Source organism: Idiotropiscis lumnitzeri, chromosome 21 (assembly GCF_059441095.1).
Source record: "Idiotropiscis lumnitzeri isolate Australia: NSW breed Sydney's pygmy pipehorse chromosome 21, RoL_Ilum_1.0, whole genome shotgun sequence".
NCBI lineage: Eukaryota > Metazoa > Chordata > Actinopteri > Syngnathiformes > Syngnathidae > Idiotropiscis > Idiotropiscis lumnitzeri.
In genome coordinates this window covers 9,833,080-9,859,630 of record NC_142411.1, presented here as the reverse complement: position 1 = coordinate 9,859,630, position 26,551 = coordinate 9,833,080, and the positions used below count along the sequence as shown (strand labels likewise).

At 42.4% G+C, this 26,551-nt stretch overlaps 1 protein-coding gene and 1 long non-coding RNA gene across 5 annotated transcripts in view; one reads left to right on the top strand and one right to left on the bottom strand.

Annotated features, from left to right (window-relative positions):
- Positions 1-26,551, bottom strand: part of ryr3 (ryanodine receptor 3) — a 66,195-nt gene that overhangs the window by 7,808 nt on the left and 31,836 nt on the right. Inside the window, exons 31-91 of one of the 4 annotated variants that reach the window (XM_088285506.1) lie at positions 26,328-26,488; positions 26,061-26,223; positions 25,505-25,591; positions 24,858-25,084; positions 24,472-24,684; positions 23,793-24,393; positions 23,467-23,667; positions 22,351-22,453; positions 22,063-22,197; positions 21,451-21,724; positions 21,251-21,365; positions 21,013-21,145; positions 19,973-20,076; positions 19,379-19,514; positions 18,684-18,867; positions 17,722-17,824; positions 17,516-17,636; positions 17,183-17,352; positions 16,713-16,933; positions 16,191-16,281; positions 15,826-15,966; positions 15,452-15,615; positions 15,163-15,241; positions 14,998-15,087; positions 14,748-14,891; positions 14,331-14,387; positions 13,994-14,075; positions 13,803-13,926; positions 13,559-13,674; positions 13,407-13,474; positions 12,939-13,060; positions 12,775-12,824; positions 11,632-11,692; positions 11,307-11,545; positions 11,132-11,213; positions 10,672-10,802; positions 10,457-10,575; positions 10,119-10,317; positions 9,944-10,038; positions 9,716-9,861; positions 9,522-9,609; positions 9,354-9,446; positions 9,006-9,173; positions 8,784-8,843; positions 8,521-8,655; positions 7,763-7,875; positions 7,417-7,516; positions 5,170-5,282; positions 5,038-5,089; positions 4,887-4,943; positions 4,301-4,400; positions 4,149-4,228; positions 3,981-4,057; positions 3,826-3,899; positions 3,010-3,024; positions 2,205-2,285; positions 2,043-2,131; positions 1,809-1,937; positions 1,614-1,718; positions 1,440-1,521; positions 81-1,360 (exon numbers count right to left, since the gene is read on the bottom strand). In XM_088285506.1, the coding sequence (XP_088141632.1) occupies positions 81-1,360; positions 1,440-1,521; positions 1,614-1,718; positions 1,809-1,937; positions 2,043-2,131; positions 2,205-2,285; positions 3,010-3,024; positions 3,826-3,899; positions 3,981-4,057; positions 4,149-4,228; positions 4,301-4,400; positions 4,887-4,943; positions 5,038-5,089; positions 5,170-5,282; positions 7,417-7,516; positions 7,763-7,875; positions 8,521-8,655; positions 8,784-8,843; positions 9,006-9,173; positions 9,354-9,446; positions 9,522-9,609; positions 9,716-9,861; positions 9,944-10,038; positions 10,119-10,317; positions 10,457-10,575; positions 10,672-10,802; positions 11,132-11,213; positions 11,307-11,545; positions 11,632-11,692; positions 12,775-12,824; positions 12,939-13,060; positions 13,407-13,474; positions 13,559-13,674; positions 13,803-13,926; positions 13,994-14,075; positions 14,331-14,387; positions 14,748-14,891; positions 14,998-15,087; positions 15,163-15,241; positions 15,452-15,615; positions 15,826-15,966; positions 16,191-16,281; positions 16,713-16,933; positions 17,183-17,352; positions 17,516-17,636; positions 17,722-17,824; positions 18,684-18,867; positions 19,379-19,514; positions 19,973-20,076; positions 21,013-21,145; positions 21,251-21,365; positions 21,451-21,724; positions 22,063-22,197; positions 22,351-22,453; positions 23,467-23,667; positions 23,793-24,393; positions 24,472-24,684; positions 24,858-25,084; positions 25,505-25,591; positions 26,061-26,223; positions 26,328-26,488 (8,943 nt within the window). Of the gene's footprint in view, positions 1-80; positions 1,361-1,439; positions 1,522-1,613; positions 1,719-1,808; positions 1,938-2,042; positions 2,132-2,204; positions 2,286-3,009; positions 3,025-3,825; positions 3,900-3,980; positions 4,058-4,148; positions 4,229-4,300; positions 4,401-4,886; positions 4,944-5,037; positions 5,090-5,169; positions 5,283-6,432; positions 6,530-7,416; positions 7,517-7,762; positions 7,876-8,520; positions 8,656-8,783; positions 8,844-9,005; positions 9,174-9,353; positions 9,447-9,521; positions 9,610-9,715; positions 9,862-9,943; positions 10,039-10,118; positions 10,318-10,456; positions 10,576-10,671; positions 10,803-11,131; positions 11,214-11,306; positions 11,546-11,631; positions 11,693-12,774; positions 12,825-12,938; positions 13,061-13,406; positions 13,475-13,558; positions 13,675-13,802; positions 13,927-13,993; positions 14,076-14,330; positions 14,388-14,747; positions 14,892-14,997; positions 15,088-15,162; positions 15,242-15,451; positions 15,616-15,825; positions 15,967-16,190; positions 16,282-16,712; positions 16,934-17,182; positions 17,353-17,515; positions 17,637-17,721; positions 17,825-18,683; positions 18,868-19,378; positions 19,515-19,972; positions 20,077-21,012; positions 21,146-21,250; positions 21,366-21,450; positions 21,725-22,062; positions 22,198-22,350; positions 22,454-23,466; positions 23,668-23,792; positions 24,394-24,471; positions 24,685-24,857; positions 25,085-25,504; positions 25,592-26,060; positions 26,224-26,327; positions 26,489-26,551 lie in introns of all 4 variants that reach the window. The other 3 variants (XM_088285507.1, XM_088285508.1, XM_088285509.1) reach the window with 3 other exon arrangements.
- Positions 2-26,419, top strand: LOC148316904 (uncharacterized). Its single transcript, XR_015840108.1, has 9 exons — positions 2-1,368; positions 1,447-1,769; positions 8,530-8,669; positions 15,081-17,370; positions 17,487-17,659; positions 19,387-19,502; positions 22,090-22,235; positions 22,708-22,824; positions 24,871-26,419. It is a non-coding gene; the product is annotated as an uncharacterized LOC148316904 (long non-coding RNA).

The following is a 26,551-nucleotide window of genomic DNA, read 5'->3' as shown; positions in this document are numbered from 1 at the left end:
CGGAGAAAGTTAGTACTCAGTAGAAATACTGATTTAATATGATTGAAATGAAAAGTGACTAGTTCAGTTGGTCAACAAACCTTGTGGTCCGTGGTGGAGGTCTCACCGTTGATTTCAGAGACATCCCCCAGTCCGTGCTCCACAAGCTTTCCGCCTTCCCTCTTGGGCACGTTCAGCATGTCCAACATGGTGTCAACCTCAGCTATGTCTGCCGCTGGAACCATGGTTGCGTCAGAACTTCCTGAAGACTCGACAGCCTCAAGTTTTTCCCCTTCAACGGTATCTCCGTGGATGCCAAACTGAGTGGGATCAGGCATATTTCCCAGGATATCTGTCACTTTAATGTTCTTGGCACCTTCAACCAAGCCGCCGCCGAACATGGAGGACCAGATGACGTGGAAGAAACCAAATATAAGGTTACTGATCCCTTTAAAGAAGCCAGTGAAGAGCATCCAGAAGAAGGAGAAGAAGCTGGTGATCATCTCCTTTATGCTTAACTTCTTGAGTTTTCTGAGCTTCTTGCGGATGTTTTTAACAGAAACAATTTGGCGTACGTGGTGCAACCTTTTCTTGACCGATCGGCATGCAGAAGTGAAAGCAGAGGCAGACTCTGAGGAGCTCTCTTCACCAGCCAGTTCATCCAGGATGGTAAAGACCTCCTCCTCTTGGTCCTCCTCCAGTTGTTCCACAGCATCTGGTTCAGAGATCTGCGAGGCCAGTTGCATCTCGAAAATGGTGTCCTCACAGAAATTGACAAACATTTCCATCTTCTCGCTCTCGCCTCCCTCATTGACCACGTCAAAGATGAATTGCCGTTTGGACTCTTTGACTTGCGGCTTCTCCCACTGCTCCCTGCTGGACTCACTGATCTCAAAATAGACCCTCTCGATGCGTTTCGCACTGCCGTTGATTTCGATGCGCCCCAAGTAAGGCTCGAAGTAGCTCAGCACACTCTCGGCCAGATCCAAGAAGGTGGCGAGCCGGGTGTCGTGCGGCATGTGCTCCGACAAGTTAGTCAATAACACGGCAACATTGAAGCCGATGTCTTTTGCCGGCTCATGGAATCGCTCCACAAACTCCTTGTAGTTGAACATATCGTTCTCGTCGGCCTCCGCGCAGGAGAGGAGGAAGTCGATCTCCGATTGGCTGTATTGCTTTTGGCTCTCCATTGATTTCTGGAACTCTTTCTTTGAGATGATGCCCTTGCACTCGGGGTCGTACTCCTTGAAGTTCTCTGACGTTGTCAGGTCTTTTAGCTTGAGGAACATATCGAAGAATTTCAGGATCATCTCAACGTTGTTCGAAGACTCCACCAGGGTGTCAACCATCTGCTTCCCGATTGTTCCATTCACAACGTTGCCTGAGAAGGTAACACACACTCGCATGAACTGCATCAACCTAACGATCGATTCGGCCCATAAAAGTGTCAATCTGTTTACCTTCTAGCAGAGACAGCAACATGACAACCATGTCCTTCTGCAAATCCATCAGCTCCTTCAGCAATTCAATCTGACTGGCATCCTACGGGGACGTGCAAAACAACAAGGGAAGAAGAATACTATAGACGCCTGACGACAGCCGCTGGAGTTAATAATACGACTGTTGCTGAGTACCTGAGACAGTTTCATCTGCATGTTGGCAAAAACATGCAAGAAGCCCACGACTGCATCCCACAATCTGCTGTGAGCGAGAGATTGCTGGTTTCCAATACAAGGACCCTGGAAGAGGCACGAGATAATCATCATATGCTTTTCATCATTCCAATTAAGGTATGCTCCTTGCCGATTACAATGCTTGGTATTTGTTACCTGGATATACTCAGTCAGGGAGTTGAATATCTGCTTGGCCACAGATAACGCTTTGGAGAAGTTAACTTTGCCAGTCTCATCAATGATGTCTTTGCCAGAGTAGTACCAGTAGAAGTCACTAATTGATTCCTAAAAAGGAAGACAATGTTATGGCAATGCAAAAAACAAGACCCCAAGAATTTCAAGGCCTCTTTTTTTTTCTCTGTTTACTTTTATAGTGGGCTATAAACCCACCTGAAGGCGGAGCAAGTAGTCAACAGTGCTGATAATAATGTTGACCGTGGTCGTGTTTCCAGTTTGAGTTCTCAGGAAGTTCTGGAACTCTAATGGGAACCAATATTTATTATGTTTTTTAATAGAGTTATTACAAAAAAACACAACGTAAATTCAACTTACCCCCATTGTGCCCCTCGCACAGAAGTTGCAAAAACCGGAATAGATCTTTTGTAAACTCATCATTCAGTAACACCTTGGAACCTTTTGAAAGATTAGAACAATGTCACACAGTGGAATAGAACGTTTTATTTTTTATTTTTTTAATTTATACATGATTTCTTATCTTAACGGTACAATTTCCTGAGAAGGGATGCATACAAAGCAAGCGGCAGAGATTACATGTTAAAAACATTTAAAGCTGAGTGACCTTTAGATTGCAGGTTGAAAACTGAATCCAAAGTAATAAAATCTGTTTCGGGGAATTAAAGTGAAATGCTGTGACATTTCCATAAGCGAGAGGAAGCCTGATAACGTTCACATGCATGCCTGGGTAGGAATTGATGAAGGATTCATCTTTTCAGATAAGCGCTGAGAACACACAAAGATACAAACATTCACTTCAAATTCAGATCAGATAATCCAGCCAACAAAGATATAGTGTCATACTTTAAAAAAATAAAAATGACGCTACATTTCGCAAAGCGTATATAGCCATCTTGGTGAATTAGGCCCAAAGTGGAATAGCGCACATCCTTAAACAGCTTAATTGTCCTCAATTATAAGGATGGGTTAAAAAAAAATAAAAATAAAGTTTGCGGGAGTAAATGTTAAAATAATAGGAATGGGAACAGAAATACAAAGTAGAAGCAATGGTGTTCAAGCGACATTCGGCATGCATTCGGTGAGTATAGGAAGGTGTAGAGCGTTATGTAAACATTAATTATGAAGCATAAGCATATGAAGATGCTCTTAATTAGTTATTTACCCCGCTCAGTGTGGACTGCCATCGATGTTTTTTTTTTTAAATGAGAGGAAAGAGACGAACAATATATGAAGACACATGTAAAAGAGACGACAGTGAATTACAGTACAAAGAAGTATGAAGTATACACACATGCAGTTAAAAAAAACTACATCTGCTAACCTGCCTATGAAATGGGCAGTCAGTTTAATCATGATTCAAGAAATTGTCATCATATCAGAGACACGAGGAAGTCACGATGAATTGTTAAAATAGACGACTGAGTAATGGGAGACTCACATAGATGTAAAAATATCAAGTGAAGAGTGTCTTGTGTTGTAAATTGGACAGAACAGCAATGTTTTTTTTTTGTTAAAATGACCATGTTGGTGTTTGAAGACCAATGTTTATAATTTTTTTTAAAACCAATTTCAACCACTTTACAACACTTTAGAGCATCTCCTACTGAATTATGGTCGCAGCAGACTCATGCAGGGGAAACCTATTTTGGCCACCTGTCTCCATAGTAATTTTTTTTAAGTTGCCAACAAGCATGCAAGACCATCTCCACTGATGTTTACACCCCAAAAAGCAAAGTGAAGCCTCCCCTTAACAATCATGGGGCGAGTTATCCAACTAATCCGATGCGTAACTGTTAAGTGAAAACCTCGGCGAGCTCCATTGATGTCTAAGTGTCTCAAAAAATATCTAAATGATATATATATATATATATATATATATATATATATATATATATATATATATATAGTGCCAACTGTCTGCAAAGCTTCATGAAGCTATTTAAATTGAATTTCAAATTACAGATCTATTAGCTCTTACTTGAACCTTCTTCTGTCACCATGCCGAGTCCTTCTGCCTTATTCTGCCTCTCAAATGCATTCAAGTCCAGGACACTATCACAAAGAAATTCACAAGTTATACACTTAAGAGTGTATTTATTTTTTCATCGCATGAATAATAAAATACAGCTATACCTGCACGACTGCATCAGTCCGGAGAGGCTTTTGAAAAAGCTTGCGTCTCTCTTCTCTTTCAAGTAATCCAGCATTTTCTGGGGGAAGGGTCGGAATGACTACAGTTGGAGCAAGAATGCGGCTCATGCAATATGTATGCCGATACGTATACGCACACAACGCACTCACTTGCTGAACTTGCACATTGCCTCCGTTTAAGATGGAAATACCAAGTTTGAGGGTACAAGTCACCATGGGGCCCAGGTGTCCTGATGGAAAAAGAAGTTATTTTGAAAAGTGCATTTATTTATTTATTTCAAGAAACGGCCCGCTTTGTTTACCTTTGCTAGCGCTAATCATCTGCAACACCATCTCAGCTGCCCCACGAGCATGAAGCCGAGCCTGCTGATACAGAATCTTCTGCTTTTCCATCTCCTTTTCCTGATGGCCATTTGACAGACGCATATTGGCACATTTAGCAACAGATAAAAATGATTTTTTTTTTCGTAAACCACTTAAGGCAGTGTTTCCCAAACTTTGTTGTGAACCAGGGCACATATTTTACATTAAAAATAATAAATAAACTCAAACACACTAATTCTGTACTGTATAGATATCCAGGTTTTTTTTTTTTGTATGTTTTGACTGTTCCAATCCAATCCTGTTCCTCGAGGGCCGCAGTGCTGCCTGTTTTTCCAAACAAACACGTTCGTTAACCGGCTTCTGCAGACCTCGCTGATTATCCAGTCATTTGAAGCAAGTGAGATGCATCAAGAAGAGGTGGAAACACAGGATAGTGGCCCTTGAGGGACAGTATTGAATACCTCAGATCTAGTGGAGGAGCATTTTTGGTTTTTCCCGTCGCTGGCATTGGTAGGTAGTCAAAAGTACATTATACCCCATAATTATCATCTAATCTTCACGGACCTCAAACGTCTTCTCTTTCTCTTCATCATCCTCATCTTCCTCATCCTCTGCACAGCTCTGAGAACACAAACATTTAAATTTAAAGTTGTTTTCCAAGTAGTTTTTTTTTTCCATCATTGCTTTACGGATGAATAGAATATAAGAGGCCGACCTTTGCCATCATGTCAGCATATGCGATATACAAAGGATCTTCTTCTAAGTGACTGGGGGGAGGAAACAGAAGTTAAGGTAAGAAAACAACCGTTGCAACAGACTTTCTGCAATGTTTGTTACACTACAGCACCTTCTTTCTGTCAGAGCGTTGTGGCTAAAATGGAAGATGAGTTGGTGTAGAGGGTCTGGCTGGACTTCAGCCACTTCTTCTTCATCCTCCTCCACTATTTTCATGGGAGTTTTCTGCATAGTGCAAAAGGTGTGAACAATGAGCTGCGGGAAAATTTGAACTCGGCACTATTTTTTTTTTGCATCCTATTACCTCCTCAATTAATCAGTGTGTTCAACGTTGGACAGTTGAACACTGAAATGACTCATGCAGATGCAATTTGTCATATTGTGATGACTTGTGGGAAGGACCAAATGAGTAAAGAGGGGCTGACAAACGCATGCATGTTATAACAAACAGCCATCTGATGATTTTGAACATGAAAAATGAACTTGACAATGTCCCAAATAGCTAAGTGTTTAAACTACGCTAACTGGAAAAACAACTCGGACGGCATTGTAGTTCGGACAAACCTAAAGTGGATCGACACTACATTGTATGATTTGACACGTCTCCTGCTAAATGGGATATAAATTTCAGTTTGAATGCTCAAACTATTCAGCGTGTTTCCATGGCTGGTACGAATAAGTGCATCCATAGAATAATTCGTCAGTCAATACAATGTCAACATAAGTCTGCATATTTGTATTGATTTGCCCCAAAACTAAACGTATCATCCCTTCCATGCCTTGGCCCTTCCAAAAGTAAAGTAAACTTTCCATAATTATGTCAAAAATTAAAAGACTACTTTGCGGAGAGGACCTTTGAATGTAAAAATCTCTGGAGTCTTGATTACGACACGGTTTGCTTTGAGCTTGAGTGTGAAATGTGATCTTGCGAGCATGCCACTGACATCACGTCAACAGAGCTTACTTTATGACCATCTTCACGCTACAGACTTACAGAGAACAGCCAAAGGACAAATTGATGGGTTGGATCCAGATTGGACAGCCAACAACATGGAGCGAGCGGTATCTAGCGAGCGGCCCTCCTTACCGCTCCTGTCAGAATGGTATAGCCTGGCTTTCTAGAGATGCGAGCACCGGTGCTGGCCCTGTGCCTCCTGAGTCGATCATGCAGTCTTTGACCTCGAACGGATCTCTGTTTGAAGGGTTTCGCCCACCTAGAACAGAGTGCCCTCGATGCTTTGGGCGAGGTCCCCACCCAGGTGCGTTCCCAAGACTCAACGGGCACACAGCTAAAGAGGCGATCGGCGGGCAGGACTGGCAGCGGGGTGCCAACGCAGGGCACACGGGACACGGGCGAGGGCCGCCCAGTACTTACTGCCAGATCCTGAACTAGCTTTTCCTCAAAGGAGTACTCCTCTGCCTCTATCCATATTCTCTGATAGGCTGGGATGTAGAGGTTGATAGCACGATGCCTGGGAAAGGGGGAGGCATTGGGAAGGAATGGAAGGGAGTGGGGGAGGGAGGTAAAGTGGCATTAGGGTGGAGAGGTTTTGGAGGTGATAGGAAGGAGCAATGTAACGGGGGGAGTGGTGGGAGCGTCCACAATAGTGCATCTCAGGCAGGGTGGTGTGAGACCCACTGGCTTTTCTGACTGGTCACAAATTTAATAAATTGAAATGAATTCTATCAGATTGAAAAAGAACATCCGGAAATTTCTAATTTGGCAACTGCAAGAATAGGAATAATGTCGCTAATGTGATCCAATACAATATAATACAATCATCTGCCACTGATCACTTTAAAATTTTAGAATTCAAGGACAACTGATATGGTGACACTGGTATCGTACTGTGTAAGTTTAAAAAAAATGCAGGCTCAGATTTTAATTCTTTGATCAAAGTTGAACCAGGATCCAACTTTTAAATGACGTGAATTTAGAGCATTCATATGTTTGTAAATACAGAATTTTAGTCTAAGCATTTGCAATGGATCTCATTAGATTATGCAAATGTCCCCACTTGTGGCCATTAACGAGTATGCAAATGTGTTTTGAAATGAAACAAACTCTGAGAAATAGAAAAACAAACAATAAAATATCTCTAAATCTACTTTTATATTCAATAAGCATGAGCCTACTTCCTAACTCATGACTTGATTTTAATTTTGAATCGACTTGTTTTCAGGGACACTTGCGATTTATTTTTTTGTTCAATTTCTGACTCATTCAAGTTGACCAATCAGAATCAACAGTGCTGAAAGAATTGGCCGCTTGGCGCATATCTGTCAACGGCCCGGCGGATGAAGTGGAGGGGGGGGGGGGTTGAACAGATGAAACATTCGCCCCATAGTTTCACTTTACCGTCAGCAGCGAGAACAAGCGGTCAAAGCTGTAGGCTTTGAATGCCCTTTCCAGCCAAACCTCCCGATAGCCATTCAGGAAGTAATTATTATTTTTGTATCTGAGGGAGGGATGAGGTAGTATTATGCAAGAAAACAACACAGAGGAGATTATGTCATTAGGGAGGTGATGAGGTTTTACATGGCCACACAATGTCCAATGTCCCACCACTACTGCTTGGGGATTGCGTGTTATTTAAAGTTAGCCTGAGCTGAGAAGAAAACAAATCTTCACTTCAGTAAATTCTATAATTCATGTCAATGTTGAAATTATTGACATTTTTCTTTTTGTATTTTTTTTCTCGTACCTCGGAAGATTATAAAGTGGGGCCATTCGGAAGCAGGCCACGACAGCCCGTTTGCGTTGTTTGGATAGCAGCTTCTGCCACACACACTTTTTATTCCTTAAAGGCTGCTCCACCTGTACAGAAAAAATAATTCACTCACATAAAAAAACCCCCAAAAAAACCACAATTGCCATTTGTATTGTGACGATGTAGTTAACTGTGTTTGTAATTTGCAGTTTTGTCTGCACTTCATTATAAGTAAGCGATGCAATATAAAAACCTAAATGCATAATTTGTGAAGTAGAGTCAACCCCCAAATCATTTGCAATAAAATGTTCCTTGCACCTTCACTAGTCTAAACACGGCATTCTGATTAATAATGCGTTTGCAGAGTACAGTATGAGTTAGCAACATCCACCTGCCATTTTGTCACGTCTGTCGACTTAAAATGACATCACAGTTGTATAAACAGGTGAGCCATCATTGGTTGTTACCTCAGCCGTGAGCAACTGTGATGTCATTCGGTGTGACAGAATTGACAAAATGGCTGTTTTCTGAGATGGGTGGTTTGCTACTTAATTCATATTCCACAACCACGATATTGATCAGAATGCCGTGTTTAGACTAGCGAAGGTGCATATAACATTTTATTGCAAATAATTTTTCGGGGTTGACTTCCCCTTTAAAATGGCAACATGTTTGCACTTGAATTGATCATATTAGCATAGGCATTCATAATGTTGCGTAATCATTTTTTTTTTTTTTTTTTTTTTTTTTACCTGTTCCAGATGAAAAACTGCGGCTGAGATGCTCTGAACCCGATCCACTGTGTGTTCTGGGTTGACTGGCTCGTCACACTTGATCACGATATCTTTGTAGAGGTTCAACTGCCACTGGACTGCTGGGTCGTCAGACTACCACAACATAGGTAACGTGATTATGACGGCAGATGCAGCACATGTTTTAGATCTCATCAGATTATTGAGGGAATTTATGAGCATGATTAAAGTACTGGTAGATTTTAAACATCAACCAACTTAACCTTGTCCTGCAGATGAAGGTTCTGGCGCAAGTGGTCCTTCACCTCATCATCAGTATCTTTCTAAGACCAGAAGAGAATATACTGTAGAACTTGGATTCCAAATAAACTACATTCATTTAACAAACACAATGATTAATAAGTTAATAATAATGTGAATGGCTATTAAAACAAACAAAAGAGCTGATAGGAAAACATTAATAAATGTTAATGGGGTATGCCCACCAGACTGTAACGCATCTTAGCCAAGGAGATGAGCTCCTGGTCGCCTGGGGTGCACATGTTGAGACCGATAGGCAGCATCTTCTTCAGTGCGGCCACAATCAAAGAGGTGTGGATGGAGTAGTACTCCCCTCGACGACGCTTATGCTTCCTCTCCTGGTCGCCACCAGACTAAAGTGACCAAAAACATATTATTTTCCTGCTTTTTCATTGATGTTATGTGCAATAGTTTCAATGAGTTTGTTCGAACAATACATATCAATCATATATTTGCTTAAACACATCAAATTGTTTTGTCCATGCCCTGTCCTTAATACAAGTGATCCCTAACTTCTCATTGAGCATATTTACCTTGGACATTTTCGACTTGCCTTCTCCAGTGAGGAAGCCTAAATTATTGATCTCGTTCTGCACGACAAAGTTTTGTTCCTCACGCTTAAAATTCTGGGGTGAGAAAAAGCGCAATTATTCGTGAGGATATGCTGTGACGAGTGCACACTTTGTGAATACATGACTTACATGGGACTTGCACCAGAGGATGAAAATATCTGCCACCATCCGAAAAAGCTCATTGGAGTCCGTATCGGGCTCCTTAAGCCACCTCGACCTGGCGTCGACAAAAAAAAAGATGAACCAGAAATATTACGGTGCTTGATTAAAATAGAACAAGCAATATCCATTTGTAAGCGCTGAATAGTAAATAAGTGAACCACCTGTTGATGTCGACATATCGAATGAGCATGGGGTAGAAGGCATAGAGGTCCCGGCAGAGCACGGCAAACTCATCCAATATAAGTAGCTCCGCCTCCTGATTGTCACTTTTGCCATCAGCCTTCAGTAACTCCTCTTCTGACACCACCTTCAACACATTATTTAATTCTACAACTCCATGCTGGATGGGGAAAAAAATACAACACTGAATCAAAGGCACGGATTTTTACCTTCACTGTCTTCTTCTTCAGTTTCTCAAGTGTTGGTAAAAAGTGTGTTCTCAGCAGACCAGCTCCTGCTTTACTGATGATTGGCTGAGAGTAGACTAGACAGTGAAACAATCTGCATTAAGTCTCTCGTGGACATACGGCCTTGGCCTTCTTTAAATTATGAAGAACGGTTTACCAGCAATCCTTTTCATCCAGGGGGCGTCATCAATGCCCAAGTTGTTATTGAGGATCTTGAGAATGTTCCCGAGAATGATGCTGAGGTGCTCTGATGTCACCATGGTGCAGCACTCGCCACTCGGAGCTGGGTTTTCTGGACCTTTTTCCCCCCAGTAGGATAGGTAGTTGCACAGCATGGGCAGGATCACTTCAATCACCTGCAGGAGAAAATGAGAATTGGATTAATTAACGACAGAGATACAAAGCTGTACTGCATATTCAATATGCATATCTAGGTGGAGTGTTATGCTTCATATTTGTTTCCCATGTCTTTAAAATACTTGGAAAATCTTTGACCTGCGGCATCTCACTGTAGCGTGCACCAGTCTCGGAGACATCGTTGACATCCTTGAGCAGCTTGTCAAGACGAGGCATCTCTGGACACATTTCCTCCACCGTATCAGGCATACTTAGGACTGCAGAAGTAACACGAACATTAAAAAAAAAAAAACATGCATGGAAAGAATTCTAAAAATAAAAATTAAAAACAATAATACAAAATGGACACTGACTGGCCCTCTCGCGTGGTGTCTTGGTGTTAAAGACGGAGAGCGGGTTGTGGGCGTTCAGATGAGGTTCCAGGAAAGCTACAGGCATAGCGCCCACTAGAGTTGCCAGGCTCTCACCAAGTGCTGGCAGATACCTGCAAGCCAACATGGAGAGCGCGTATAGTCCAGCGAAAATGAAAACAATGACAGCCATGTCAAGATCTAAGTTTTAACAGATGCTGCTACAAATGGTACGTGCCGTTAATTATCACTGCACTAAAACGGTTTGCAATTGCTTATAGAGCCCACAAAATGGCAGCAAAACTCTACTTTTGTCGAAAAGAAACTTTACATAGTGTATTGCCCATAGATCTTAGCACCATGCTGGCACCAAAGCACACCTTATATCTAAAGCTCCTCAATTCAATTCAACAGCATTCCTAGAATGGATAGCACCAAAATAATCCTTTTTATTGTGTTCTACCTCTCCACAAAGATGTTCTTTCCTGTTCCCAGAGAGTAGTAACAAGTAAGTATGCGGTAGCAGGACAGCTGAACGTCGTCCACTGAAACGCAAATGCAGTGTATAATTTTGACATTCTAAATGGAGAGGAATGCAGCACAATGCTTGAATGATGGATATGGAAAGCGAAACTCACACAGCAGGTCCACTCCAAAATCATGCGTTTTGATGTGATCAAATAAGGCGGTGAGGATAGGCAGAAGCGCCACGGTCACGTAGTGAATGCTTTGACTGACGCTCTTCATCTGGGCACGCGACTGCATGAACTTCCCCAGCTTGAGCATCTCTACAAGCTTCTCCAGGTCTTCCGCTGCATTTTCGAAAAAGGTCCGAAACCCGGCTTTGACCAGCTCCGTACCTGACTTCATCACTGTTCTGAGAGAAGAATTGTGCAGAATTATACATGGCGCAAACACTTGTGTTTTGTTTTATATAGTACGAGAAATTTGAAATATACTTGCCTGGTGTCGAGTGAGTGAGTGAGTATGTGAAGGCAGCTCACCATCATTGAAGAGTCACTTCCTGTAAGAGAAAATGCCATTAGCAAAGGCAAAAAAATAAATTAAAAATAACTAAGTTGATATTTCGACTAAACCGTATATTTTAAATTGGAAAATCTCACAGCACACCACAAATGAAAAATGTCACAAAAAAAGTATGGACGGAATCCTAAAATGTGCTGGCAGGATTTCTTCTGTCAGTATACGTTGCTGGCATAGATAGGTTTGTTGAAAATAATGTTTGGACCAATTAAATGAAATTTAACGATTTTTATGAAGCTTCCCTAACGAAGTCTCGTGACACAGTCAATCCCACAGTGTTTGGGAAACTGTATTACATTATCCATCCATCTTCTGTACCGCCTCCTCACTAGGGTCACGGGGGGTGCTGGAGCCTATCCCAGCTATCTTCGGGCAATAGGCGGGGGACCCCCTCAACTGGTTGCCAGCCAATCGAAGGGCACACAGAGACGAACAACCATCCGCGCTCACACTCATACCTAGGGGCAATTTACAGTGTTCAATCGGCCTGCCATGCATGTTTTTGGAATGTGGGAGGAAGCCGGAGTACCCGGAGGAAACCCACGCAAGCACGGGGAGAACATGCAAACTCCACACAGGATATCCAGAGCCGGGATCAAACCCATGCCCGATGCTGTCTCTCACTGTGAGGCCATCGTGCTAACCAGTCGATCCCAGTTCGATCCCAGCTCCGGCCATCCTGTGTGGAGTTTGCATGTTCTCCCCGTGCTTACGTGGGTTTCCTCCGGGTACTTCGGTTTCCTCCCACATTCCAAAAACATGCATGGCAGGCCAATTCAACACTGTAAATTGCCCCTAGGTATGAGTGTGAGCGCGGATGGTTGTTCGTCTCTGTGTGCCCTGCAATTGGCTGGCAACCAGTTCAGAATGTCGCCCGCCTACTGCCCGAAGATAGCGGAGATAGGCTCCAGCACCCCCCGCGACCCTAGTGAGGAGAAGCGGTACAGAAGATGGATGTATTACACTAATATCGTGACGCAAAAATCCCAATATCGTCATATTATAACTGACTGACCATAAGATGCAAGGCAAAGCAAGGCGAAAGATGACAGACAGCCTTACCAAAGAGAGAAATCCTATGTCTGACAAGAGCTGCCAGTTTACAGAAAAGGCTGTAAAAGACAGATTAAGGAGGACATTTGCTCAACTAAAGCACAGGAGGGTGAAAACGTAGAAGGGAATCTTTTCATGCAACAAGATCCGAGAAGAAACATTTACAACAGTACCTTGTGACCATCTCTTTTTCTTTGTTGGAGGCATACCCACAACTACTAAGATTCTTGCTGGGTGTTGACAGGAAGTAGAGGCAGTGGTTCCTGAAAGTCTGATCAGTCAGTGGGAGCAGCACCTGAACACAGCGCAGGCTGCTGTGAGGGAATTAGTATCAGTATTTGGAATTTTGTCGATGTCCTGTGAAAAACACGTATGTCCACTGCATTTTATTTATTTATTTATTTTTTAGTTTTCACGCGAATAAGATGTCCCATTCTCGTAAAGATAAAAAATAATAATAATCTGAAAAAATGGACATAAGTGTTTTTTGCAGGACGACGATAATTTAAAGCTGCGTGTAGTCATGACACTGGATGCTGGAACAAAAAATGACATTCAAACACAAAATTACTGAAAAAAATGAATTTTGCTTATTGCTAAATGTCCTAAGTCCCACTCCCAGTTTGAATGTCTTTCCAGACCTTAGCAAAGAACTTGATTTCCTGGTCATGAGGTGATTTGTCAGTCTTGCCGCTCGTGGCCATTGCCTCTGGAAGGACAGCAGACAATCCCGCTTGGCTTCATTCAAGCTAAAAATTTCGGTTCACCTGTATTTCAAATTTTAAAAACTCACCGAGGTGTGCGATAAATTCCTGGGCGGAGTCGACGCATTTGAGCAGCCTCTTGAGAAACTTGTAGGCAAAACGCTTCTCCATGGATGAGGAATCCTGCTCCATGTCTTTCAGACCTCTGTGATGTGAACCAATGAAAAAAAAAAAATGGTAACTGATCACCAAAGTAATGCACTGATTCCAGGAATTCGATTGTCCAGGAAAATTGGTAACCATTTAAAAATGTGTGAAATTGTCGAGTCAGACCTCGTAATGGCATAGCCGCTTATCTGCAGGAACTTGAAAAGCTCCTGCGCCTTCTCTCTGTCTCTGTACTTCTCTTTGGCAGTCAGGGTATCATAGGGTACCAGCAGCGGGTGGCTCCCTCCTCCTTGTTTGATGCATACAATTCATCATCAATATTATCAATATTAAGATATCTGATCACATGTGCATACCTTTGCTCATGAGTTCACTCTTCTTCGTCTTGGCCCAGATGTTGTGATAATTTTCGGCAATCACCTCAACCATGCCCTGCAGGTTATAGAATGTTGCAAATTTGCCAACTTCCTCTCGATAGGAATTGTCCGGACGATTTGTGGTCATATTTCAGATCAGTCATTAAAGTTGTTTCATCCTGACTTCTGGACAGTTAGCATCATACCAACGTTTAAATATACATAATAAAATATACAATATACGGTTTTGGTGATTTTTGGGCACACATTCTCGATAAGTTATATCAGTATAATGACTCTATGGTTCTCGACAGTAGAGATAAAAACTAACCTGCAGCTCTCTAGACAACGTGAAATTGTGCAGGTCCATTGGCGCAGGAGTGAATCCGTTGACCTAAATAAAAAGCATAAGCAATATAAGGGAAAAATTGTGTGTTGTGGTAATTCTTGTAGTGTTACAACCCCCACATATATATTTATCACTGTGTCGGGCCAAAACCTCATAAGTCACATTTTAGTGAATTAGAATTTTTTTTTCAAAGGTCTCTCCAATTGTCCAGTCCACATGCGTGGGTTTTAGTTTTACACATTTACCATTTGATTTCTTTTACGATGCAATCCTAAACGTGACTATTTTGGAGGTACAATTTTTCTTTCTGGTCTGGTGTAGAATATGAATTGGATTTTTCATGACAACAACTGAGATAATGGAGCACAACAGAGGCTATAGAGGGATTTGAGAGCTGGACTTTACCTGTGTCACTGAGAGCTTCCGTTGCTTCTCATTTTCCCGTTGTTGGTACATGGCTTCGCCTTCCTTGGTCCTCTCAATGTTCCAATCCATGGCCAGCATGCTCTTCAACGACTCCCTCGCCGGCCATCGGTATGTTTCTTTCTCCTAACACCCAAAAGAAAATGCATTTATTTCCGACTGCCACTGAACTACATGAATAAAAATTAATTTGTTTGTTTTAATGCATCTTCCCGTTTTACCATGCACATACCTTCTCGCTCAAAGATTTGTAAGGCTTTAGCAGCGGATGTTTTTTGGCGTGCTCATCCATGCTATCTCCGTGTTTCCACCCAGCTGACACCTGGAGGAGCCACGAGCATGTTCAACACAAAACCGATTCTCTCAACGGTGAAGAGGACGTCTCTACGTTCCAAACCTTCTCTGAAGACCACTTGTCATGGGAATGCTCTGCATATTTGTTGGCAATATACTCAAGTTTTTCAGGTAGGGAGATACTGCAAAACAGGGTATGTTTAAGGATCTCAAATTAATGGGACATTTTATGACTAATTTACAGCACCATGTAAATTTGTTACTCGTAAACATTCTGGATGGTCACTGAATGAATATTTTATTGTCCCACACATTGGTTTTAATAGTTCATTTTATTATACACAGTTTCTTTTACCCCTGTGACTTCTTAATGTTGACAGTTAAGCACTTACTTGGCAGTGTTTATAGGTTTGGGGTCAAAGTTTCCCTGCGTATCGATGGATGCTTGGTTCTCCAGTGTTGCTCCTAAACTGGCATCTACGAAGTCAGGTGGCAGGGCTCCAGCAATGGCACAAAGGCAGGCGTTGGCCATTTTGAACAGTTCTGCATCATATTTCTACAAAAGAGGACACGCAGCTGTTATACCGAACATGCACAGCAACTGCATGGATGACTTGAGTGGAGCAAGCTGGTGAGAAAGGGGAGGAAGTGGCCTGTTACAGACTTATAAAACATTCAAGTGTTTTCGCACCATCCCTCACTGCTGCGTTATTGAGCTTACACTTCACTGGCTCTGATTTCCAAGAAGTTTGATTCGTGTTTGTACCTTTTGAGAGACTGAGTCAAAAATTCCCCAAAAGAGTTTCTTGGTGAGAAGGAGCTCCTCCTCTGACGCTGTGCCGAAGGTGTTCATCCCAATTGGCAGACAATAGTACTTCCAGTTCTGCTCATAGTGGTTGGTCAGTAGCTACAGATCAAACACAAGTAAATGCGTTAAAAACCTACCGTCCAGTGAGGAATACACAGACATGTTTAGCAGCTACTTTGGATCTGAATACTTCCTGACTTAAGCGGAGTGGCCAAACAGAAGACTTCATCAATGCGACCTGATTGTGAAGCTTACAGTTTTCCAGCAGTCAACCGACATCGACGTGATTCATTCCGAGTGTCAAACTGTGGGTGGAATCTTACCCTTAGAGGTATGTTGCAGTATTCTGTGAGCATGGGAACATCAAACACCAAACGCCTGAGCAGCTGCTGCATCATGGAGGGACGCAGGTGCCTGTCAATCGGTTAAAATGCATTTGAATGAATATATGAATTAGAAGTCAAACAACATACCGAGACACTGTACTGTATGGTTTAAACTTTTGAGTATTGTATATGTTTAATTCTCTAACAATGAAGAGGTTGACTGTACCTTACTAACTTCTCCACTAGGCGGCGCTGCTAATCCTAAATATGCTTACTTCTCTGTCATTTCTTAAAAACAATGTGAGGTCCAGAAGAATCCCGTTGGGGAACACTGTGATCATCTTCAACAAGGTGTATGGGTGTCCAAACGTTGACATTTTTCTCATGTAATTTATTTAACAAGCAACAACTAATCCATCAGGCCATGAATGGCCCCCGCACCTTAGTCTGTACATCCCTGGTTTATGTGAAAAAGGAAACCTAGCCCAAGGTATGCTTGTTCATCCTCTGCAAACTTACTTGCAGATAGTCAGCAGGCACTCCTGAATAACATCTCTCTGTGCTTTGGTGAGCGAGCGTCCTTTAGAGAGACGATAGATGGTTTGTAGCGTGGCGTCGATCAGCTTCGCGTAGTGCTCCGTGCTTGCAAACAAGGCGGCGCAACGGGTCAGCAGAGGCAGCAGAGCTGAGCCGATGTATCTGTTCATGGCCAACGCCGTCTCGGTGGTACTCAGCACCTCCTGCGTGAAACACAGCAATGGATGTAATGTAATGTAACTAATGAAGACTTAAGCGAAGCATGGCTGCACTCGTCAGATAACAAGACAAGAGGATGCGGCAAATAGTAAACCCAAGGACAATTAGAGTTTGGTAAGTTAAATTATATTCTAATGTCAGTGTAGAACAGGCAAGGCAACACAGGCTGAATATGAATTACATTTGTGAAAAAAAAAAATATAATGTTCTGAACATTTTTGGTCCTTATTTACCGTGTCTAAAGAGGCAGCAGTCTGGAGGTCAGGCAGGAAGCCGACCTCCAACAGCTGGAGGAGGAAGCTTTGGTCCTCGATGCCGTACACCCTGTCCAAAAAAAGCACCATTGGGGCCTTGTGGTCCGGACAGAAACTAGCTGACATATCGGGTTCTGTCACGTCACCATCTGGAGGTTAAACACGTGGTTAGTTAATTGAGGATTTCGTTACGTACTTTGTCAACATGCATTCAGTGCATGAAAGACGAGTCTACTTGGAAGAACTATTTGTTGATTTTTTTCTTTTCTTTTTTCTTCTCCAGTACAGTTCTGACTTAATAAAGCAACAAACCTTTATTAACCACAGGCCTTGTGAGGGGTATGCTGATGACACCAACCAAATCTGTGGTGGGAACCAGTGAGCGTAGAATGGCTCGAATACGCAGCGCCTCACCTTTACCCGCATTGATGAGCTGTCAGACATCAAAGCATTCGGGTGAGAAACTCTTGATTTGTGCGAGTCAAATTGGCAGTTTTTTTTTTTTTTAATAGCCTCACATGCATCTCTGGAGCGCAGCGACCCAGCAAGTCAATGAGGGCCGAGTAGAAGGACATGATGGCGTTTCCCATGTGGATTATTTCCTCCTCTTCCTCACCAGATCTGAATTACATATACATAAAATCATTTTACATGCCAATCATCGGATAGTTCTGGCACACCACATAATCTTAATAATTGGCCATATATCCTTTGAGTCTGATGCAGTGCAGTCTTTCCATATATAGCTCTCAGACGTGAATGTACAGGTGTACCTAATAAAGTGACCCGAGAGTGTATTAACATCTGCCTTCTTCAGTAAATGTCCCATAACATTTTATTGAGCTTGATTCTGTAACTCACTTCAGTCTGAAGGAGTGTGGAAGTTAGTTAGCATCTTGAATTCATAAATCAATGTTTCAGGAGGCAGACATTTTTTTTTTGCATAACTTGAATATTGCCAAAGGAGGTGGAGAATGGACGATAAGAGTAAATGTAAGATGAAAGGCAAAGCTTTACCGTAGTGAATAATAAAGTTGTTGAATTGACCTTATTCAATAGTAAACAGTAAATAAACAGTTCTGATGATGTTTGCATTTGTCGAGGCTTTCATCAGAAGTAAACTTCTACACCCATCAGTAATCAGAATCAGAAATCCCTTTATTGTCATTGTACTCAAGTGTGCAACGAGATTAGAGCGCTCCCCTCTCCAGTGCAATACAACAATAATTCAGATAAATATATAAATTAGATAAATAAGAGAATAGTTAGTGCAATGGAAAATAATACTGAATAGGATATATAAAAACACATCACGTTGCTGTTCTGCAAGGTAAGGGTGGTCGTGTGTGTGTGTGTGTGTGTGAGAGAGTAATGTCAATGAACAATATTTTATCCCGAGCTATACAGCTATACAAGTCACCTTGCGGGTGACTCTAAATAACTAACTTACAATTTTGGAAAAGACAAAATGGATTCCCACCCGGTCGGGATGGCAGCTGAGGGTTTGGGCAGGTCTAAAGCAGGATCCTTAGATATCTTGATGGCCTCATTCATGGCAGCCAGCAGACCCTGCCCGCCTTCTCCTCTCAAAGCTGGGCCAAAACACTCGGGACGTCGGATCAGCAGCTTCACCACCACGTTGGCGTTTTCCTCAACACTCTCCCCTGGACGCAAAGGCAGCAGAAAGAAAAGTTGAGCTAACCATGCAAAGTTTTTTTGTGGGATGCCCATTGAACTTGCATTGGGAAGAAAAATGAATGGATAAAAACGAGGGTGGCAGAATGGGGGAAAAAAATATAGTTTAAAAAGTATGCGGGGGTCACAAATCGTTTTAGCTTAATAAAACAAAATTAACTTTTTCTTTTACACTCATGTAGCTGTTAAATGTTTTCTATTGCATTAATAATTGTTTTATAATGCCACCATTTAAAAGAAATTACATTGCCATTATTTTCAATGGGAACATTTTATTCTGAATGAGAGACTTTTTTCAAATGTTAATTGTATTAGCCATCTGTCTCTTTAAAAATGTGGAGCTTAGTCACACCTACCAGAACAATCCGGTTATGCTAATTTGTTTTCATAGTGGATTTGTACAGTAACATCTTCCACATTTTATATTTGATTTTTTTTAGTTAGTGTGTCACAAGAAATACATAACTATCATACACTTACCATTACAGAAGACTGCAAACCTAAGGAAGGACAGGTAGCGCTCTCCTTCTATGGGGTTCCATCCCAGGTCTGGGTAACCCTTGGCAACCAGCATGGCACAACTTTGAAGACCACATCCTGCAAGGTATGTCACCACCTACACACATCCACACACACACACACACGCACACGCCATTTCAATCAGGAACACTTTAATAGTGCACTCCGTCAGTGACAGTTAGTTTGATGGATTTGCTGAGCAAGCGTAGTCTCACGGTACAAAGTCAGACTTAATTTTTCTCTGAGAAGGCATGGGTGGGACAAGGCTTCTATTTGTATACTAAGACTTTATTTTCCGTGGTGATACATCAACTTGCTCCAGTGCTTCATTCTAATCTGACAGGAAAGCACTGAATATTTGGACAGTGCATGTTTTGTCACGTCATCTTAACACCATTGCAAATATGGCAAACTTTCGCAAACTGTATCAATTTTTTTTTTTAAATCTCACTTACGGTATTTAAAAATGCTAGGAAAAAAAATATCACCGCACAATTCTGGAACTAGAGTACACTCACCAGCCATGTCGTTTAGGTAATCTCAGCAAACGCTAACCTTTTCTAGATCGGGTTCCTCCAGGGCCAGAGCGAGGCCGTTGTTGTCCATCACTGATGATGCGGCAACATCCAGCGGCGTGGAGCCCCGCATCGCTTCGGAGGCTACAAACGCACACGTTTACAAACATTAAATATGTTGTTTAATTTATAGAGAGGAAAACCCCAAGAAAGCATTACAGCTGCAATTGATTAAAAATATAAAAAGTAGAATCAGCATGCAGGACTGTGACTCATCAGTCCGATCTGAGTTTATGTGCTTCCTCGGTCCTCGAGCTGTTACCCTGATTGTAACAGTGGCAGCCCTTCAAGATAATCGCTTGTATTATGGATTATTATTATCTAATGGCCTCTAACTGATGAATTCCTTTCACGTCTGTTGGCCACAGTGAGCTTTGTTTTATTCTTTGGGAGATAAGAAATAGAATTCTAAATCATGGAATGATCATCTACAGCAGGTGTTTGGTTCATGACTGCCGCGGCGCATAAAGAAATGGTATTTATTTTCATTTATTTATTTATTTTTTATTATGTAAAGCCAAAACGTATGGTAGCTTTTTTTTGTACAAATACACTACTTACGAATAGTTCGCTACTTATGGGTGAAAATTCTGAATGTAACAAGAAAAGGTATTTTTTTTTTAGTTTCATCCTGAGATAAAACGAGGACAACCTGTATTGGTATAAGCTGTGTTTGGATACACAAAACAGACCTCTTAAATCATTTAATCAAGATGTAATGTGTGGCATCCACAAGTGTCAGCTGAATCTTACCAATTAACAGCATTTAGTTAATTTTATACTTTCAATTTTGCTCCACTTGTTTGGCAAAGCTCCTTTTCTGTCCCGGAAAGACTGCTTCAGTGTACAAAGTAAGGTCTATAAAGGTTGTTTGGTGTGGAAGAACTACAGACGTGGATGCATTCGTCTGAGCTGAGGTACACCCTGGACTTGTTTTCCAGACAAAGCATTAAAAAAAAATATATATATATATATACGTATATATATAGATATATATGTATTATATAAAAAAATCCATACCCAGTCCAACACTGCTGTTCTCCAGTAGGTAGCTGAGGTGGTCAAACATGGCTTTCTGGTTTTGGCGGCTAATACGACAGAAATAGCACAAAAAGCGACAACAGCTTGCAACCATCTTGGGGAAGGCGATTTCCTGTTGATGAAGAAGGAAGATATCAAATGTTTAGAAAAAAAAATCTTGAGTTTATATTCTGAAAGCTAGCGATGGCACTTTTACTTTATTTGGCGGCAAACCAACCTGAGTCTTGTCTCCTCCCAGCACATTGACCATGACCTGCATGACCGTCTCATGCATGCCCAACACTCTCATGAGATTTGGATGCTGGTAGAACACCTTATTGTTCATAATGTCGCTATAGATACAGAATAGATGTTATGTAGAGGTTGGTTCATTCTGTCCATGCTCAATAAATACTCTGCGTCAGAAAACAATCCTACCCCAGGCCATCAATCATGAGCTTTTCCTCCTCCATGCCCATGCGAACGGACAGCAGAGACCTGATCTGACCCAATGAGGCCAGCAGGTTAATCGCGTCCTGCACGGATGCGGCACTGATGGTGTAGGACTTCTTCATGGCCCGAAGCAGCTCCCCGATGCCGTCGTACTGCCTCCTTAGCAGGCTGAACATCACTCGGACCAACTCGGGATCCTGCATGTGCGTCTCCTGGGCCCAAGTGGTTATAGTCTGGGAGATCAGCTCCTTTAGATTGGCTGACAAGAGGAAAGGAGAACGGAATTTAGCCAGGGAATCTTGACTGTGAGCGTTCATACTGTGCATAGACTGAAAAGGTAAACGACGTCATTCTAAATCACATCTTTCCAGACGGGTGTGCTTGGCATTAAAATTTATAGGCCTAGTGTCTTACACTCAATGTCCATTAGTCTTCTTTTATGCAGAACAGAACATAGAAAATGCTCTCAGCAGGGGAATGAATACAGGAACTTTCTGGCAATATCATTCCTTTTTAAAATTTGCTTTACCATTGTTCATCTGAATATAGTGGCCAGTATCCATCTGCTACACAAGTTTGAACCAAAGAGTGACTCACTGGGGGATGCCTGCTCTTTCTCTTCAGGTTCTTCCTCAGTTTTCTGAGGCGGGCCCTTGATCTTGTACAGCAAAGCCATGAGACGCCCTTTAATCGATGTGTCCTGCTCTTCCTCGTCCTCCTCCACTGGGATTCCTGCACGGAGAGACACATTTGTGGTGTCACTTTAAAGGGTAAACGTAGACAATGTGGTTTATTTTGTTTTCAAAGGCACGGCGGCGCATTTTATATAATCAGTCAGTGTGGACATGCCGCATAAGCTGTCCCCATTCGGTGAGTTGGACTCACCGCAGTGCAGCTGCAGTTCTTCGTGGAAGGCATTTAGTTTGTCCTGCAGGTCCTCAGGACAGGGGCAGTCATCGCCTGTGGTGAAGTTCAACAGGATGTTGATCTATAGGAAACAGAGAAAGGAGCTAAAACTGTAGTGATGGTATCAGAAAGTGAGACTTAAATGAGTTTAGATCACATTGCAAAATAGCAGCTTTGAATTCCTCTTCTTGGAAAAATAGCTCATGAAAAGGAGAATAATGTCTAATGCAATGGACTTACACATGATAATTAAAGGAACTCGTATATCATTCGAAGAAAAAAAAATAGTGAACTTGTTTGATTTTGCCGACCAGTACTACTTTTTTTTTTTTTCAGGAGTCAACAGTGTTGCTGTCAGCGTGGGCTAATTGGCAAGGTTTTGGAACTTCAGAGCAAGTGCAACACTGTTAGAGTGATCTTTTGGTCACAAGAGCAATCTGAGGACTACAGGAGGTAAAAATAATGGTGCCTTTCTTTTTTTTTTTTTGACGTTTATCTCAGTGAGAAAATGTAGCCCAGTGGCTACAAAGATCTGAGCTTTAGTGTACCAATAGTCAGCTCTGGTTATTATAAAACTGATAAAACACCACTGAGTGAATGCTGCTCATTTTGTAGGGGGAAAAAAATCATAAAATATTACAAAACAAGTTCCAAAAAGACAACAGAAAAAAAAGCTAATTGATGGGGGGGGGGGTTTCAACCAATGTATGAACTTTAATTACACACACAGTGCCTTGCTCAAGGGCACCTCGACACTAGCTACAACTAAAGTCCTAAATTCACATAACTTCAATGACCGTTGTATTAAATGTTTTCACATTTCGTTGTTGTTATGTGCTTCTAAGTTGAAAGCTCCTTTTATTAAAACACATATCGCTTCTGGTCTACACTTTGAATGTAATTTTTGACAACTGCGAGCGGTTTACTATTCCACCAGTGCACACTTTCATCTCAGTCAGCGCACAAAATTCAATTTAGTCTTACATGCCCAAGATAGTCTTTGGGAATACAAATGAATGGATTCTCTGCCCAAAATTCTCCCAGGCATAAGGCAGGCAATAACATTTATATAAACGACCTTATTTGTGTGGTTACCTGCTCTTGTGGAGGTGAGCGGAACTCTTTGGTCTTCTTGGCCGTGACAGCGGCGGACATGTTGAGTGCCAGCATGAGCTCGTTGTAGCGGAATTTCTGGTTGTACTGCAGCTTGGACACAAAGTTGTCGGAGAAGGAGACAATGGCTTCGATGCGGTGCTTCAGCTCGCAGTCGCAGAAGTAATGCAGCAGCTCACACATCTAGAAAGAAAGAGTCATTTAGAAACGATATTACCGAAGCTGAACTACCCTGAAAGTCCTTCTAATCAGTTTAGATTGGAAAATATCATGTAGGGTGGTAATCTAATGATGATCATTCATCTCACCTGCCGTTTGACAGACTCGGGCAAAGACTTCTCCAAAAGGCCGCGAACTGACGCCTTGCCCTCCTTGGTTTCCTCTTCTCCCGCCTCCATGGCCTTCTCTTCATTCTTGCTCACCTCCTCTTTCTCCCCGGCAACAGCCGCTTCCTCCACCTTTGCCTCCTCGCCTTCCCCGAATACGTTGGGATCGATCAGGAGGAGAATGAGTCTCACTTCCTCGCTGTTTAAGACGCCCATGATTAACAGCGTTCCGATCAGCTTGAGGATGGGCACAAACTGGTACGCCACGCTCCCGCCCACGGGGTCTCTTATATGGATCCCGCCACCCTGCACGGCTTCGGTAAGCATGCTGATGGCCTTCTCTTTTAGGATGTCTAGGGGGATCTGGGGACTGTGGAGATACTGCTGGCGCTTGGTGCTGATGAGACAGGCGGGGGAGAAGTTAACTCGAGGTTTCAGGGATGTGCTCAGACTCACACCAGGTAGCGAGTGCTTTTTGGTCTCATCGGGGAAAAGCTTGATTGAGCGCGTCTCATCCGTCACGGGGATGATGAACTCATTGTTCATCATCAAGCGAGCCTCTTTCGCCGCCTCAAGATGGATGCTGGAGGCGAGAGTCACAATCAGCGGTGGCGCTCGCAAGTCTGACAGGATGGCAAATTAGGCTCATCAGCTAACAAACCTTATGAGGACATTGTAGAAGCCTTCCCTGAGCATGCCAGAGAGATACTGATTGTCGATGGTGTAGAGGAGCTGCGATTGGTCCAAGTGGCTGCAGAGGGCGTGCGCGACACGAGTGTTACCGAGGGCGCAGAGGGCACAGTATAGCTTGAGAGTGTGATAATGGAACGTCCTTAAGTCTTCATGTTCTGATAACTCCAAGACGTCCAAACACCTGAAAGGAGCAGGACAAAAAAAAATGGAGGGTTTACAATACAAAACAACTTAATTTATGCAGCTCTAACAAAGCACTTTACGTATTTACACACTTTACAAATAAAATTCAACCCCAATATACTTGCTACTTCACATACAGTTTCGGTATTTGAATATCTAATTTCACGCCACCTATTTTCCTCAGGTATATGTACAGCCATCATCTGCAGCGGTTCCAAGCACTGGACAACCCATCCGTGTCTCTCGCTGACTCGAGCCGTCTCCACACTGAGGAAGGTGTTTGGCATGCGGCTCCACAGTACTGACACAATGGTCTGCACGTCCAGGCGCGGCGGACATTGAGGCAGCGGGTTCTTGTGCTCACTCTTAAAGATTGCTGACGAGATTGGCATGGCATCCTGGGAATAAAGAAGGGAAAGAATATCGAGGATTTTTTTTTTTTTTTTTATAAGATTGCGCTCGCTTGCATCTCGTGAGACTCGATGAGAATCTAAATGGATCGGCAAATGTGTTTAGCTTTATCGTTGCCAAAAAAAAAAGGTCATGAATGAATTTTAATTGCTAAGACAACATTGCTAAAGCGATGACAAGTCATCAAAAATATTTAAAGCATGGCTGCATTCGTCTGACGTAGTCATTAGTCAGCTGTGACGTTATAATTTTTACTATCCAGCGGTTAACTTCTTTTTACACTTTTATGGTGATGATGGTAAGCATGAAGTCAGTCTTCATCAGCTGAGATGGCAACATTGCAGTAAAGTAGAACACACAAGCATCTATTATAGTAGCTGTAAATTTATTCACAATGAGATACAAACCTTAATCTTGACAAATTCAAACTGAAAGAGGTTTGCGCAGGTGGGCCTTACGAAGACAGCAGGGAACAGCTTGGTACTCGGTTCCACCTGGAAACAAGCAAAGCTTCATGGGGTGCCTCATACAAGAATAGAGCACAATGGGGTCTTTTATTCCCGAAATAACTTAAGTTTCAAAATGGGCAATGGAACGTTCTCAACATATGGGGTCCATATCTATTTAGAATATTAAAACCGATCAAATATGAAAGTGAGCTGCGCTGAGAGTTTTTGCGCAGACGCGTCTTCAACGGAAATGGAACACAGACTTCACAAGTCTGCAGAGGTAATTTACTACGGTGTAAACTTATTTCCTCTTTAAGAAAGGCAAATCGCTTGAATTTTTGTTGAATACTAATGTGTCCGGGCACCTGCAAGTTTATTGTTATGGAGCAATAAACATTGGCAACCTTGTATTCTTGAATGAATATAGTGAGTGAATCGCTATAACAATACAAATAAAGTCACATGGGAATAAAATAAAAATACAGCAATAGACCTTTTCTTTTTTCTAATTTACCTGATAAGTTGTAGATAGGTCCTTGCCGTTGGCTGTAAAGGAGACGAGGCCGGTAGCCAGGTCCATCAGACAGCCAATCTCCACGTCAGAGTTGGAGCGGCTGGATGAAGAAGGGCCGATTGCTTCCGCTCCACACACCATATAGCAGTTACTTCTCTGGACACTAATGTCGATAGGAAGAAAAAGAGTGCTGAGAGGGCAGACCTCCGCAATTTGTCACAGATGCGCTCCGAGCTCTGATAGCAGCTCTGAAAGCAGGAGACTTGCCTCTCATGGACCCGGCCCCTCTCGTCTCCCAAGGTGACAGTGACTGTTCGCGTCTTGTTGAGGCTGAAGTTCTTTGAAAAATAATGATAATCCGGCGTGACCCAGCCCACCCAAACGGACGCGGGATCCTGCCCGGCAAACACTCGCACCGAGTGGTAGTACTGTCACGAGCACACACGCGTAGAAAAGAGTCAAATACTTTATATCGATTACGAGTTGCGTTT